At 57.8% G+C, this 16,390-nt stretch overlaps 1 protein-coding gene across 1 annotated transcript; it reads right to left on the bottom strand.

Moving 5' to 3' along the window:
• Nucleotides 1-918: 918 nt before the first annotated feature.
• On the bottom strand, nt 919-6,321 carry FADS6 (fatty acid desaturase 6). Its single transcript, XM_065647998.1, has 7 exons — nt 6,239-6,321; nt 5,690-6,018; nt 4,738-4,904; nt 4,120-4,300; nt 3,107-3,294; nt 2,300-2,479; nt 919-1,307 (listed from the first exon to the last, which is right to left on the bottom strand). The coding sequence occupies exons 2-7, from the start codon at nt 6,012-6,014 to the stop codon at nt 1,158-1,160; spliced, it is 1,191 nt and encodes a 396-aa protein (XP_065504070.1). The 5' UTR covers nt 6,015-6,018; nt 6,239-6,321; the 3' UTR covers nt 919-1,157.
• Nucleotides 6,322-16,390: the final 10,069 nt, after the last annotated feature.

Here is a 16,390-nt window from a genome sequence, read left to right as displayed (position 1 = left end):
GCTGGAGGTGCAGTTCCAAAAATCAGCGTTGATATCCCCCCCAAAAAAGAGCTGATTTCAAATCTGGGGCATCATTCAAGGCAGCAATCTGGGGGGTACTGAGCACAGGGCAACAGAAATCTCCCTCTTCCCCATTAACATGTATCTGACAGGGAATAATCCACAGATTTCCCAAATCACAAGTTGTGTCGTGCTGGCTGATGGACCTACGAACACTTGCCTTTAGATGGCGCTGCGTTAAACAACATCCATGAATTCCAGCTGCGGAAAGGGGTGATGCTCCCACCATCACTCAGAAACATTTTGGGACTGATCTCTTTGCAACAGAGGAGGAGAAAGAGCATTTTGTGCTTACCCTGCTCCCTCTGAGCGGGGACACGTGAAGCTGAGATTACTCTGAACCGAAAGCACCATTATTGCATGCTCACCCCTTGCTCACTGGAGCCAGGAGCACCATTAATTTGGCACATCTAACATAATTTAGCTCTGATGCTCAATTAAGAAACTAATTATGGGGGTGAGAGGGCAGCTCTGGGGAGGGTCTGTCACCCCCAAGCCCTGGGTGGAAGAAGGTTTTTCCCTCAGCCCCACCTCAGGCACCACGGGATACCAGCAACAAAACCCAGCAATAAAGACAACGCATTTCAACATTTTAAGGCTGAATTTGCCAAAGTATTGTTCCTAGAAGGGACCGATTTATCCCAAAGTCAGGCAAAGCGCAGGCAGCAGTGACATAGCCCCTTCCCCACCATCCACCCCTTCCTTGAGCCCCTGACCACACATTTACAGCCCCATCCCACCCATCCCGGCGGCTCTCGGCTGGGAAATGGCTCAGGATGCCCCAGACACGGTGCCACATCCCCAGCTGCATCCTCCCAGTCCTGCTGCACCAGACAGGGGAATTCCTCTCCCCAGGTGTGAAAGCAGAGTGGATAAAACTAAGCCCTGGCTGCAAATAACAGGGGAGGATCCCCCTTTTTTTCTGTCCCCAGTATTGCACCACCCAGCTCTCCTCCCACAGTGGCTCTGTGCATCATTATCCACCCAAAAGCAAGACATCAGGGAGAGATGTTTCCTACGTGGTGGCTTTATGGAGGTGTGTGTCTGTGAAGTCCCCATCCTGCTAAAGCCATCCTGCGAGTCCTGGGGCCCCCTTCTCACTGGATGCCCACCAGCTCCGTGATGGGGGGAGCATGGACCATCAGCTCCTCGTATCTGCGGAGGAAGAGCCGGAGCCGGGAGGTATAGGTGTCCTCATTGTACAGCAGCTTCTTCTGCTTCAGGTACTGGGAGACGACAGGTTTGATCTGCAAAGGCAACAGCAGAGTCACCTCCCTGCGAGATGTCCAGGCATTTGTACAAGGTTTCCAGCCTGAGGCATCACAGAGATCACAGTGAGGTGCTCAGAAAACCCATCCCACATGCTCAAAATGGGGCTGGAAGCAGCAGCACCAGCTGTAGCATCTTTACCATGAAAATTAAAGGACGGTGGTTTCCAAATGCAGCAACACAGCGTTCACCCTAGTAGGACTGTGGATTAGGAGAGATGCCCTAACGAGGTTTAACGAGGGCCAGCCATGCCTGTTCATCACTTGCACCCATAGTTATCCCCACGTGTCCCCACAGCCGGCTCGGTGACAGGGCTGGAACACTGCCACCAGCTTAATTACCCCCTTCATTCCCTGCAACACACCTTTGCGGTTGCCAGTCCTACTGGCCCCATGAGCTCAGGCAAAGGGCACGACTTGAAACCCACTGGTGCTCCCGCTCCCCTTTGGCTATTTCTCGATTTTTCCCCTGACTTGAGACTGAAAATAAGTGTACAGCATTAAAGGAGTAGAGATCCATCACTGAAGGGCAGCATATGGACCTGCTCTGGGATCCCCTTGAGCCGCAGCAGTGCTCAGAACCCACGTCTGGAACACACCCCACATCTCAGAGCAACAAGTATAGGCATGACCAAAATTACAGGAGGTTTGCCTGGACGCCGGCTGAAATTTATACCAGACTGGGCGGCGCTGGAGATGCTTTCCTAAGGAAAGCGTCGGGAGGATCCCAGACTGCCAGGTGGCTGCTACGGGCTGGGATTGGGGCCAGGAAAGGAGCAGGGAGTGAAAATGGAGGAAAAAGAGGAATGAGCGTGGAGGGAGGTGGGCTGCAAAGCAGCCAGAGGTCCCTAGCATAGGGGAAACAGCACAGAGAGGCTCAGCCCCAGAAAGGGGCTTGCAGTGGGATGATGGATGGTCTTGTCCCCGTGTCACCTTCCGACATGCTTGTCTGCCCTGCGGGGCCATCTCACCTTGAGGCACATGTTGTCAGAGAGGCTGGGGAAGAGGTGATGCTCCACATGGCAGCTGATGAGCGAGTGGCCAAAGGACCAGTCGAGCAGGGCGTTGCGGGGCAGGTTGAGGACACCCAGGCTCATCAGGAGGATCCGCTTGGGTTTTCGATCGGCCGCGAACATGGGGAGGCCAATGTGCTGCAGGAGAGGCAGGTGGGGACCCTGCGGCACCTGCCACCCCTCCCCGGGTCCTTCCCAGCAGAGCAAACCACGGCTCTGGCCATGCAAGGGCATGAAGGTGACAGCCAGGCTGAGCCACATTTGGGGGTCTGGCTGCCAACCTGATGTAGCTGAAGATGTCCCTGCTCATGGCAGGGTGTTGGACTAGAGGAGCTTTGAAGGTCCCTTCCAACCCAAACTGTTCTATGAGTCTACGATCCCTGAAGTCTCTCCATCCTGGGCTTGTCTGTCCATGGAGCCACTGAGCAGCACTCAGGCTCTGTTCCACCAACCCACCCACATTTCGTGCCACCAGCCCGTCACCGTCTCAGGAGCTGCAAATGCCCAGTCCTGCAAGCCACCACAGAGGACATCACACCTCCAGCCCTTTGTACCCATCTGCCCTGACATTCTCCCAGGGCCACCACTGTCCACTCCAGCACGACCCTCCCCGTGACACTGGCACAAGGGAGATGACAACCGCGGCCGCTCGCCTTGAGCTGACACCAGCTCCAACCAGCAGCCTCAGGGCTGTGTCACCAGCACCGCGTGGTGGCTGGCCTGTCCCCAGCACCACCGGGACATCTCAGAGCTTCAGGTCTCTACCTGGAATATGTTGACGTGGATGAAAGGATGGGCCAGGAGGGAGCGGGTGAGCAGCATGCAGAGCAGGGCGGACCACAGCGACTGGAAGCCCGAGACGTGGAGCAGCAGCCAGTAATGGCAGTAAAGACCCAGAAACATGCAGCAGAGGGTCCGGAGAGCTGCTTTCCACTCCACGTTCCTCAACAAATCTAGGCGAGGAAGAAGAGACAGCACTTGGGAGAGGTGCTGGTGCTTCCCCACCACTGCTGCTCCTACAGCCCACCCCATCTGATCCCATCCCATTCTTCATCTCCCTTTCTCCATCTTCCAGGTTGGCCCAAGCCCCCCAGCCCTGCTGACCTGCCGGTTTTTGGCTTTGGGGCCCGGAGCCCCCCCCAGGGCAGCACCCTGTGGGCTGCAGTCCCATCAGCAGGTCCAGCTTAGCATTGTCACACGGGGACTTGGCTGCATCTTCATTTCTTACAACTCACCAAGGCACTGTCTGCACCTTTGGCGTTGCCCAGAGCTGTCATTCAGGCTGGGCTTCCTCAGCCTCTTACCATTTTCTCGGCTCTTGTCCCTGATCTTTTCCTGGCACCATTATTTCCCCTGAGCCACCACTTTGCCGGCCCGAGCTCATTGTGTCCCAATCCCCACACCCCCACCCCATACACAGTCATCAAATGCACCCTGTGTGATGCCCTGACCAGTCAGAGACCTACATGTGATGCTGAACCCTGCTACAGCCAAGGGTCTGAAATAAAGGAGAGCAAATTTGGGGCACTCCAGGCTCATGATGGCTTTTGCCAGAGCTTTCAGCACCCGACACAGGAAAATGTGAAAAATGTGAAGTGTTTTCCAAGCACCAGCAGGAAGGAGAGATGCAGCAGATGCCCTCCCAGAGCACATACATCACCGCCTGCCTTTGGTGCAGCTCTGGTATAGTTGATATGATGCCTCCAAACAAAGCGGGACCCTTTGGTGGGGTGAGACCTGGACAGGAACCAGCTCACCATACCCAGCACCACACCTACCCAGTGCAACCAGGGGGGTTAGGATGGGCACTGCGAGAGGCGCGATGAACATGTAGACGTAGCGGTTCAGGAAAGGAAGCTTCCAGCTGCTGGAGTCCCCCAGGCCGATGACATTGGTGTAGCCGTGGTGGATCTTCACGTGGTTGTAAGTGGCTTGCTCAGCCGTGAAAGCTGAGCAGAGCTGGGAGGGAAGAGAAAGAGGAGGCAATGGCATAAGCAGCAGCACCAGAGTCGGGCACTGCCTGGCTTGAACTCACAGGAGAGGGTGTTCTGCACCCAGAAAGAAGCACCCAGGGGAGATGTTGGATCTGTCTTGTTCTCAGGTGGTTATTTCTGAATCATAGAATGGTTTGGGTTAGAAGGGACCTTCATAGCTCACCCAGTGCCACCCCTGCCATGAGCAGGGACATCTGCACCAGCTCAGGTTGCTCAGAGCCCCGTCCAGCCTGGCCCGGGATGTCTCCAGGGATGGGGCATCCACCACTGCTCTGGGCAACCTGGGCCAGGCTCTCACCACCCTCATTGTAAATAATTGCTTCCTCAAGGGCTTGGGGTGCTGGCAAGGTACTGATGGGGCTTTTGGGGGAGCCGTGACCCAAACCCCACTGCCCCGCTCACCTCAATGAAGAAGACAGCCCACACTTTGCCCCAGGACTTGGACTCGGTCAAGGCATTGTGGCTGGCCAGGTGGCTGCCCTTCACAGTCAGGGTGTGATGCACCACACCAAGGGTGAGGACACCCGCCAGGAAAGGGATGGCCTGGGCTGACCGCAAGCACAGGAACCCTGTGGAGAAACCAGATGGGCAGGAGCTCCTCCACCCACACGTGCTGCAGCCCTCTGAGCCAGGCTTGAGGTGTTGCTACACCCAAACATGCCAGCCGCTGCCCTAAACCTGTTTTTTCAGACATAGTTGAAGGTATTTAAACTGTCTGAGCCAGAGCGCTTCCCTCCTGCACAGCTGGACAAGCCACGGTCCCCATCAAGCTGAAGGTTTGGTCATATCCAGTTGCGATGGCACCAGGCACTGCTGGTGCCAGGTCCCCTCCCACAGCTCCAGCTGGGATCCCACTGTGGACAAACACGACCCTGCCAGGATTTCAGCATCCCCAGGAGTTCAAAAGCAAGAGGAGGTACCAGCCGCAGCTTTCCAAACACGCTGCCAGAGCCTCGTGCTCAACCGTGTCCCTCTGCACCTGCCACGGCCGGGGCCATTGTCACCAAAACCGCCAGGATTTCCCTGCCCCGTGGCAGGACATGGATGGGGCACATCACTCCCTGTCCTGCCCTGTGCCCATCTGCCCAGGCACTGTCCCATCACCTCAGATGCCATCATCGCCTCACCCCAGGTTGTACCCTGGGTGTCACTGTCACCCGCTACAGGCTTCCAAAGGGGTCAGGGTGCCCCACGGCATGGGATGAAGGGGTTATTGCAGCTTTGTTACGGGCTTAATAAGCCGCTAATAGGCTTCCAGCACAAAGTTCCAGCACTGCAAAAGCCACGAGGAGACAGTGGGACCCCCCCAAGACACCCTTGGCCACAGCTTGTTGGAGGGGCTGAGCCGAGTTACCTGCCGGGAGCAGGAGGAAGCTGCCGGTGAGGATGCTGATGTCCACGCCGTGCCGCTCCCACCAGCTGCTGCTCCTCACCACCTTCTGCACCAGCTCCGAGAGCTCGGCCATCAGGGCTTCCTCCTGCCGCGGCGGGGCTCCCCCGGGCGCCACGTCCCCGTCACCCAGCGCTGGCCCCGGCTCCCAGCCCTCTGCTGTCACCTCCATCCTGCTGCCATCAGGCGCTGGGGGGTCCCCTGTCCCCTCAGGCTGCGGGGTACCGCTGACCTTGCCATCGACCCGCTGTCCTCTCCACCTCACGGGGTCCCCGTCCTCCAGTGGCATCTCCCTGCAGAGCAAAGGCCACGCAGATGACACCCCCAGCGTAGAGGAGCACCCGCAGCATCCCCGACCCCAGGCGAAGGACACGGGAAGGGCAGCGATGGAAGAAAAAAAAAAAAAAAAAAATCAATAAACAACCCGAGAACGACGCAGCCAGCGGGGACACCAGCAAAGCCACCCAACCTCCCCCGCTGGGGTCACCCCGGCCACCGCAGCCCCCTGCTCACGCCGCTGCGGTGGCTCTCCCGGCGGCGGCCGCGTCGGGGCGGCCGGGCAGACCGTGCAGCACCGCACACCGGGGCCGAGCAGCCGGGATTTGGAGAAGGGAGGAGCAAGGGAGGACGGGGGGGAGGGCGAATGCAGATTAAGCGATGGCAGTAATCCGCCTCTGCAACCCATGGCGGGGCGGTGGGGAGGACGCTCGGGGGCAGCGAAGGAGGGAAGGAGCAGAAAAAAGATGGAGAGAGGCGGTGGAAAGGCTGGAGGGGAAAGAGCGCCAGAAATAGCCCCGAGAAACCCAAGCGGAGCATTGAGGACGGGGATAAGGTTTCGCTTGAGCTGGGGAGCGGGAGCAAACACTGCCCGCTCTCCCGGGGAAGCGGTTTTGGGGAGGAAAACGGCGTTTTTCACAGCAAGGAGTGGGGCTGCGGGAAGGAGGGGGCAGCACATGGCCACGCAGCGGCCTGAGCCTGAATACACTGCTGCTGCTCAGCACCCTCCTGTGCTGGCGGGGGGACACCCGCCGGGAACCAGGTCAGAACCAGGTCACCCCAAAGATGTGCTCAGCAGCCGTGGCACCCGGCCCTGACGCATACAGCATCCCTCTTCTCTTCTGGGCTGTTTTCAAGAGTTTTGTAACACCATCCTCCCTCTTCAATTGCTGCTTTCTGACTAATCACCCACAGTACAGGCACCCCCAAAAGCTTTGGGGATGCCTGTGCACAGACCGAGATCCATTTCTTTATGGAAGGCAGCTAAAAACATGTCACTTCTCACCAAGGTGCTGGATTTCTTCCGGTTTTGTTATTTCTCCTTAAAAAAACCCTGAATCAGCTCGACTAAAAGGTACTGATCCACCAAAGCCTTGATGGACGCTGACATTTAGCAAACCCATGGACAAGGCAGGTTTGCTATGCCCATCTCAGGGTTACCCGGGCCCCAAACTGGGACAGGCTCAGTGCCTCCAGCAACAGCACATCCCTGCAGTGACCTGCAGGGAAGCAAACCTTGCACCCAAGTTGCACTAAGTCCCAGGAGGGAAAAAAAAAAAAAAAAAAAAGGAATAATAGAATAAATAATGAAATAAAAAATAAAGATATTAAAAAGAATAAAAATAAACAAATCACACCTACTGCAAAAGGGGCAGAGCCGAGGGTGCGTGAGAGACCTGCTGAGGTTTCAGTCGTGCTGTAAGAGCTGGTATTACAAAAGATCATTTCCAGAGCCAGGGACACTGAGGAATTAAAGCAGCATCTGAAGCCCAGTGAGCTGCAGGGCTGGCAGGTCAGTGATTCAGCCTGATATGCAGCACAGATTTCGTCACCCTCTCGTTAGCAAGAGAAGCCTGTGGCCAGGAGAGCACCCATGGGTGCTGCTGGGCCAGGGGGAGGTGGGCGTCAGACCCAAAGGGTGCACGGGGTGGGGCTGCTGGGTCTGCTCCTGGATGATGTCTTCCTCACCTTTATCACACCCGGGATGTCACCGCGAGGGACAGTGACAAAGCCCTGCTCGGAGGATGCCGATTGGTGGGTCCAAAGGTGAGCGGTGGTGGATTTGCCATTGCACAAGAGCAGAACGGGGCAGAACTGGTTACGTGGCAGCGGAGAAGGTGGGGATCAGTCCCATGCCCAGGACCAACACAAGCCATCAGGATCCCACTGCAGCCGGTGTGTGGCATCATTTGGTCCCATGCCACTGCTGGGACCAGGGACCACCTGGGAGAAGAGAAGAAATAGCGGGAAGAAAACCACATGGGAGAGGCTGAGTTTTGGCTTCTGGGGAAAGTGTCAAACCCAAAAGAGCCTCTTGCTTCAAGCTGGGATTCACAATGCCCACGAATGAGGAGTGGCTGTGAGGAGAGTCTGCAAAGCTGTAAGGAGGGCCAGAAAATTCAGGGTTGTAGCCCTAGATCTTCTTCCTTGCTGCCTTGGAGAATTTCATTTTAAAAATAAACTTTTAAACCCCAGTTTACATCTGATTTTGCACCAGGCCAAGCCATGCAATCCTACTGACCCCACAGAGATTTTAGGGATGAAAGCAAATGCTGACTTGGCCCTTGCACCGTGGACGCAAACACCTCCAATTTAGCAGGAAAAACACATTAAAGACTCAGAAATCCTTCGGCACAGCGGGACAGCTGGAGGGGATCAGTGTAATCCCCGCAACAGGGAGCTCTTGCTGACAGCTGCCAACCCCAGAGCAGTGCCAGGGTCCGGCAGACGGACCCCGCTGCCTCCGCCAGGCCCCAGGATCATGCACCCACTGCAGCCCCCAAAGGGGCCGTTTCCAGCCCCAAATCCAGGAGCTGTTTGCAAAAGTTGCGGTATTTGTGCCCCAGGGCTGTGGTGGTGGGTAGAGCCCCCTTGGCAGCCCCTCCATCCCTATGGCCACCCTGCAGACCCTCCTCCTCCTCTGGGGAGGAAGGAGCAGGCTGCAGGGGCTGGCAATGAGGCACTATCAGCACCCCCAGCTGCTGCAGCCAGATACCCCCAAACAACTCTTCCCCCAGCATCAATAGGGCTGCAGAGATTTGCTTTTTTAATACTTGTGTTTGGGTGGGGTTTCCTCTCCTCTCTTCCACACCAAGCACATTTGGGTAATTAACTTAATGAGGGACTAATTACTGCCATCCCCTTCTCAGCAGAGAAAGCTTAAGCTCCATCCTATTTTCCTCTTGGGGTCTGGCAGAGCCACAGGGCTCTCAAGAAGGAGAAAATTATTATTTGTGGCGTTTGATACCCCAGCCCTCTCTCTGAGGTCGAGGGCTGAGCAAGGAGCTCCATCTGCAGGCAAAGCCCTGTCGCTGTCACCCCCAAAGCAGCTCCGTCCCCCCTCATTCAGGCCCTGGCACAAGGGGGTTTGGCACATCTCGGGCTCTGCAGCCAAGCGGCTCCTACAGCTGCTGCCAAGGAGGAGCTCAGCACCCACACCCACCCACCCCGGGGGTGCCCCATAGTGCACCCCAAACCTTCCATCCCTGGGGCTGTGAGTGAGGACAGAGCGCAGGACGAGCTTGGGAGCCTCGGGGCTGGCACCAGAGGGAGTTGCAGCTCTGTGCCACGGCTGCTCTCACTGTCATTTTGCCAAAAGCTCGAGGGTGCTCAGCCCTTGGGGGCTGGTGGGCTCCCAAAAGGTAAGACCCGGGTTGATCGGTGCACCAGGGCAAAGAGTTCTTGGTGGGTGCTGTGGGTGGCACAGCCACTGAACCCCATCCCACAGGGTGCAAAGTTCCTTCCCAGGGACCCAGACCCTGGACACAGCCACAGCACCTCCTCAGGGTCCCCGTCACAGCGGTGCCAGGCTGGGAGGGCGCTGGCAGGGACGGCAAGATGCCGGTTCCGTCTGGGGCTGTTTGGTAGTCCACAGGCTCCCAGCCCTGCCAGGACGTGGCAAGGCCATGCTTTTGACCTTGAATAAATACCACTCCGGGACGCCTCGCTGTTTGCAGGGCACAAACGGCCACTTCAGGTGATGGAAAACTTCCCGCACATATTCAGCAGCTCCGGGAAGAAACTGGATCCCAGTGCCGGCTAATCTGGCCGATCTGTTTGCACCAGCTGGTGTGGTACACATCGGACGGCGGTGAGATGGGGCAGGCAAAGCCGTGCTGCCCTGTCCTGGGTCATGCACGGGCTACTGGGGAGGCACCACAGATGGAAACCAGTGGTCTCATCCGGGCTCTGTGTTGGTCTGATGCTGCCCGGGCACCTCAGGAGGAAAGCAGCCGAATGGCATTGCCCCACGAAGGGCATTGCCCAGCCAGAAAGGGGGTGCAAGCCCCATGCCCCAATGTCATTCACACCACCTTTGCATTGCTGCCATATCTTCTTTGTCCCTGTTCGACCCACAGATGGGCTCTGGGGAGGTCACACGTGGGGAATTGCTCTGCAAAACCTCAACGATGTTCAACCCGGGGTGAGAAGAGCTGGGATTTACCTGCCGGCAGCAGCTGGGTATGGAGATGTCACCTGAGCTCCTCGGTGCTGTAAGGTTTAGTGGCCACATGTCACAGCAGGACCTGAGCCCTCCCAGCTCCCGGGTTGGGACAGTGGTCCTGCAAGTCCTTTACAGGCTGGTGCACTACAGGGACACGACCATGAGCATCCTCGTTTGCAGAGCAGGGCCGGACCGTGGCACAGCATCCACGCCATGGGACTGCCTGTGCAGAATGGCAGGATCTTCCTCGCACGGGATCAGACACGTGCCTTGTATCGGCTGTGCTGTGGAGGGGAACGCAACTGCCTTCCTTCTCCTCAGCAGCCATCTGCAAACATGAGAACCCCAAATCTCAGGGACAAGCCCAGGGTGTAAGTCCAGGCTGCAGGGCCAGGTGAGACCCACAGCAGTGGGTGCAGGAGGTTTACTCAAAGACTATTGCATGTGAAAATCAAACATAGCACAAAACTCATCCCCGAGCCCTCAGACATCCCTTCCCAGGGCTTGAAATAACAGCACCAAAACCCATCCCTGCCCACAAGCACCCCAAATCCCCCCAGGGACTCACTGAGTAACCACCACCAGCCCTTTTGGCCACCACCACCAGAAAATCCTGATACCTACCCAGCCTGCGTTTTCAGTTTTATATATCAGCAGTGAATAAAACAGTTGTCATCTTCCCTCTGCTCCAGCCCAGCTTAATTTCCAAAGCCTGGCAGGAGGTGTCAACTAATCACAGACTTCCTCCACTTAGCAGCTCCGAGAAGGTAATCACTGGTTTGGGTGCATCGGCTCTTGCCCCGACCGAAACTGCTTGCCCCCACCCCTCGGTCCCTGGCGTCACCGCCTGGCCAGGTGTTACCTAATGCGGGCACACGGCAGGGATGCTGCGGGCTCTGTTTCGCTTTGCTTCTAAAATGCCAAGCCTGCCACTGGCGGTGACACGAAATGATGGCCGAGCCCTCTCGCCCACTGGCCTGGGAGCTCTTTTGTGACCTTGGAGGCCTGCGGGGTCCCAGCCTGGTGACAATGGGCCCTAAGAGGAAACCGGTGTTGGTCCAGCGCTGGTCGTCAGACAGCAATCAGAAAGGTGCTCCCGGGTACAACACTGCACCTCCACTTCTCAAAAAATAAATACAATTTTCCTTGTAACCACAGCACTGACCAACCCCAGATCCCCCTCCTGCTGTCTGGTGCCCTTCCAGTCCCCAAGCCACCGGCACCAGCCACACACGTGTCCCCACAGGCAGGCACCCAGCCCGGCAGCTCCTGGCAGCCGCCCACACGAAACTTTTACCGCTCAGCACAAGCTGGGTAACTCCAGGCTTCATCCTCTGCCCTCTCTAGTAAAGAGGGACATTTCCAGCCTCCCCAGCACATGGAGAGAGGACAAGGACCCCAGCGAGGTTGTGCCGGGGATGTCGTTACCCAGCACTTGCTGAAGAACGACCATTTGCTGGGGCAGCTCAGCACCGCTGGCCACAGCTGCTTTTTGGGGCCAGGTGTCCCTGCCAGTTCCCTCCCACACCTTTGTGGGCCAGAAGGGAAAGGCGTTGGGAAGGAAGGTAAGTCTTGGGGCCAAGACCCTCTTGGCTTCTTCCCCAGGAGTATTTGGACACGCTCTGGTGGGGTCACTGCTTTTGCCCAGCGTAAGAAACCAGAGCTAAGCTGGGTGCAGACCAGTAACTGCGTCTTGGCTCCACTGGTGCTCTTTGTGGGATCAGGCGATGTTGTATTCACAGAAACCAGGGATTCCTGCAAGACAGAAAGCTCTCTGCTCATTAAGAAGCCCATGCACAGCTTTAATTAGCAATAGGAGGGGGCTGCACGATGCTACCCCTACACATGGGATGGGCACTGCCCTCCACCACGCACAGGACCTGGCACGGTGGGTCGGTGCCACCCTGGGTGCAAACAGGAACGGGTGCTGCAGTCCTGGGCAGGTGCCTGATCGCGCACCACTCCAGCCAGGGGCAAAGCGAGGGCAGCCGGGGCCGTGACGCACCTGCCGTGCCCGGGAGGCAGCGCCTGGACAGGAGTGAGCTGCCTGGCCGGGCTGGGAAGCCAAAGTGCTGTGTCACTCCTTTGGGCTGGAAATTTGGTCTGGAGCCAAAGGGCTGCCCGATTCCAGCCGGACTCCAAGAATTCACCCCCACCTCGCCAGGTCTCGCACACCTGTAACCTATTCCCTGTTTTCAGCTGCGGCGGGGATGCAATGGCCAAGCCGAGGGGCTGGGGAGGGGGTTTGCCGTCCCAGCTCCAACTGACAAAGATGGGCTCCATCTCCCTGCCAGGCCTGGGGACACATCCAGCCAATACCCCACGTGTTCCCCCTGTCCCTGTGCCCCCAGGCCTGGGCAAGGGTGACTGAGTTTTGGAGGTTGAACTGCCCCGAGTCCACCACCCCAGGGAAATGCCCACCCTTCCCGGTGGGCACGGGCAGCCCCCCGGAGCCCTACCGAACCTGTCGCCACACCAAGGGCAGTTTTTGTTTCTTCTTCAAGGCGAGAGCCCAGATGCTCCCTGCCAGCCAGAGGGATAACTCACACACTGCCTGGCAGCGATTTCATCAGCGCAGCCGGACCCATAAAACCAGTTAGCTTGGAAAAACAGGGACTCTTCTAATGATACCTTTGGAGCTCTGGATCTCAGTCCACCAAGGGAATATCTGCAGGAGTCCGGAGGAGGTTGCGGGTCAGCTCCGGCTGGCACACGACTGCATCCCCAGTCCTGCCAATAGCACCAGATGAAGGAGCTGTCCTCCATTCCCAGTGGCCAAAAACCGGCATGTTGCAACCTCCTAGGAAAACACAAACAATGGGAAAACTAATAATCCTGCAACCAGTTTTGCCACAAAAGCAAAATCTCCCCAGCCCCATTCCTCCAGCTTTCTCCCTCCCACCATGAGCCGTTGCAGGCAAATCCAAGGTGCTGCTCCTTAATCCCAGCCCAGGGAAGCAGGAGCCACCCTGACCCATGAAACCCCACCAGTGCGCTTTATTACTGATTTCAGCAAGGCCCCACTGGGTTCGGGATCAGCGGCAGCCAGAGCTTGCCGGTGGGAGGACAAAGTGGGGCAAACCAAGAGGGAAGAGGTCCATGAAAAAAAGTAAGGTTTAGAATAGAAACCACATTAGGGAAAAACTGTGGGAGGTAGGATCTGTTGCAGCAAGCAGAGTGGGCTGCTACTGCCAGCCCGGGGGACGTGAGGGTCTCTGAGCCATCCTCAGCATCCTCACCAAGTCTGCAGGATTGCCAGTCCTACAATTTTGGGAATTACTGGGCTAGAGAGAGCAGGGCGGGAGGGGCCGCAGGAATGAGCCTCGGTGCAAAATGAACAAGAGCTCAGCCCTAAAAACATCCCTTCATCCTGCAAGGGCTCTTTTGGTCCATCACATGGCCAGTGTTTGGGACTGCTCCTCCGGAGGGTCGTTGCTGCCCCAGGAGAGCCGCATCGGGGGCAGCCGGGCAGAGACTCAGCAGGAACAGAGACTCAGCTGTTCTGCAGAAAAAGTATAGGTTTTTTTTCTTTCTTCCTGAATGGGAAAAGAACAATCAACAATGAGCCAAGCTTGGCGCAAGGTGAGATAAGACTGATCTCTTGCGGAGGCAGGACGAGCGTCACTGGGTACTTGGCACAGCCCGGAGAGTTATCCCAAAATGCGCAGAGGGTTCATGAGGTGCCACCGGCACCACCCCAGCACCTGCCAACCCAGGGAGCCCATGGGTGGCCAGATCTCTGGCAAAAGCAGGAGCCGTCCCACGGCCACGTCCCTGGCTGGGACACAGCCAGCCGGTGCCATACACGGTTACGGCAGGGAGCTGATAGCGGGATTTACGGAGCGAGGCCAGAGGCGGTTCTGGGAATAGCCCCGCTGCCCGGTACGAGCCTGTTTACCCAGCAGGATGTCGCCTTCCGGCGCATGGCACAGGTGATGCCCCCGGAAAACCGGGCGATTTTCTGGGAGAGGGGGGTGACTAAGAGTCGTGTTTTGTTGGAAAAAGGGGTGAAACCAACCTCCTTGGAGCTGATAGGAAGTCTCCTTGGAGCACCCATGATTCAGACTGTACATGGACCAATGGCTTTGCCCAGCCTACGGACCACTTGTCACTCAGGATTTCACTCCACCTGCTCCAGACAGGGAGAAAACCTGGTCAAAACCATATCAGCTGTGTCAAGAAACATCTCCATAACCTCCATTTTCCCCATACTGCAGGTCTTCCTTTCCCATAGGGAAAAGTTCTGTGGCCAACAAAATTACTCCTCCAGAAGACAAGTCCACAGCGATATCATGAGTTGGTTCCCATGCCCAGCCCCTACCCCACTGAAGCACTGGGCACATTGTTCTCAGCTGGTGGGGAGGACATCTGAGGAGAGATGGCAAGTGCTGCCAGATCCTGCTCTTTTACTTGCCAGATAATCTGGGGGGAAAAACAGTGGAAAAAGCTGCTTTTGTTTAGCTTTCAGTCCCAACACGGCCTTATCCTGCTGTCAGGGCTGGGACAGCTCTTGGATGGTGAAAAAGGGAGCTTATGGTTCCCTTCAGAGAGGAATGCGCCCATCCCATGTCACCCTCGTGTCTGCAGGATGCCCGAGGACCTGCTCATCCCCACCGCCATGGAAAACCACCACCTCGTGCAGGGTCAAACCAGCCCCAGCTCAGGGACAGTGTCCCTGGCCACGGGGCTGGTGCTTCCCGGGGAAAGGCAGCTGGAGCACGTGGCGCTGCTGCCCGCGGAGCCGAGCACAGCCCCGGGCTGGTGAGTAACGCCTCCGCACGGCCGCCTCGAATGCCGGGGCTTGATCCATCGCCCGGTGCCGGCGGGCGAGGAGGCGTGCTACTCCGCTGGCACACAGGGGGCCTGCTCAGCACCTCCAAAATGCCTCCCAGGGAAGGTCAGGGAGCTTCTCCCTGCTCCTGCGAACGGGGCTGACCCAGCTCAGCATCATGTCCCAGCACCATCCCGCCTCCCTTTGCTCTTCTGTGCCCTCTCCTACCCACTCCATGCAAGTCGTCCCCCTGTCCTCCTCTTGCCATGGCCCCTGCGCCACCAGCCAGGGAACCTGCTGCCCTCCACCCCAACCACGGCTCTTGGGCACCACCAGACCATCTTCACCCCTTCTCCAGGTTGGCTTTTACTCCTCTGTGGGTGCTGCCCAGCCCTGCCGTGCTCCTTCAGGAAGCCCAAGCATCCCTCTGGGTACCGCTCCAGAGTGCCACTGCCACCTGGGGCTTTCATGAGGGACATCCATCATGGGGCGGGGGACTGGGCCATCCTCATTCCTGCAGGCGTTATCCCAGAGCATGGCTCCGGTCACAGAGACGGCACCCTGCCCGTGCGGGATTGTATAACCTCTTACATCAGGCAGCACTGGGCTGAGGCCAAGCCGGCTCCTGCTTCTCTCCCTGCCTATGCTGGCCCAGCTCCACAGCCGGTCCTGGGTCCCCAAGCTATAGGGTCCCACTCCCCAGGGATCCCCATACCCACTGGGTGCCCCATGGGCCCCTCTGCCCAGCAACTTTCCCATGGGGATACCGGCAGGTGCTGTCACCTGGTCCCCGCTGTGACCCAAGGATGCTCGTCCTCCACCTCGGGACCCTTTGGGACGCAGTCCTGCTTCACACAGAGCAGCCTTTGCTGTTGTCTGTGAAAGCAACAAAGATAAAAAAAAGATGGCTTTATGCTTCTTCAAGGGAAGAAGAGGCTAAATAGAGCCAGGGCTGCACCCGGCTGGCAGCAGGGACAAGCCCAGCACAGCCCGACGGGTGCCCAAAAGCCTCCACATCCCCAGCTGCCCCTGGCCTGCTTTCCAAACCCAGCCGGCCAGGTTTTGGGGTGCTGGAGGGGTGCCAAAGCACCAGGGCAGCAGGGTGAAGGCATTCCTGGGCAGGACACTGTGCCAAGAACAGCACGCGCCGCTCGTCTCCCCTTCTCAGCCCCCAAAACATGAGGAAAACCCCTGGGGAGATGTTGTCTGTGGGTAAAACCAGCGGCCAGCTCGTGGTTGCCTGTCAGTGCCCTCGAGGGCTGCGCAGCACCTGCGAAACCCACAGCCGGGGTCTGCACAGCCCTGGGCACGGGTGGCCGAGCCCACGCACTGCTGCCGAGCACACACTGTGGCCCCTCGGGCGTCACCCGTGGGTTGCAAAGTGCCGCAGGGCTGGCTTTGGTGCTGGGTGCTCTTATGTAAGGAAGCGGGAGAGAGGCTGGGGATGAGTCCA

Source organism: Caloenas nicobarica, chromosome 18, assembly GCF_036013445.1.
Source record: "Caloenas nicobarica isolate bCalNic1 chromosome 18, bCalNic1.hap1, whole genome shotgun sequence".
NCBI lineage: Eukaryota > Metazoa > Chordata > Aves > Columbiformes > Columbidae > Caloenas > Caloenas nicobarica.
The sequence above is the reverse complement of the archived record's forward strand: the minus strand, read 5'-3'. Positions and strand labels throughout refer to the sequence as shown.

Excerpts from the sequence above, each read along its gene's own strand:
- FADS6 (XM_065647998.1), bottom strand. The coding sequence starts at position 6,014 with ATGCCACTGGAGGACGGGGACCCCGTGAGGTGGAGAGGACAGCGGGTC. Across the intron at positions 4,905-5,689 it reads CTTCCTCCTGCTCCCGGCAG|GGTTCCTGTGCTTGCGGTCA; the intron begins GTAACTCGGCTC and ends GTTTCTCCACAG. Across the intron at positions 2,480-3,106 it reads TCCACGTCAACATATTCCAG|CACATTGGCCTCCCCATGTT; the intron begins GTAGAGACCTGA and ends CCTCTCCTGCAG.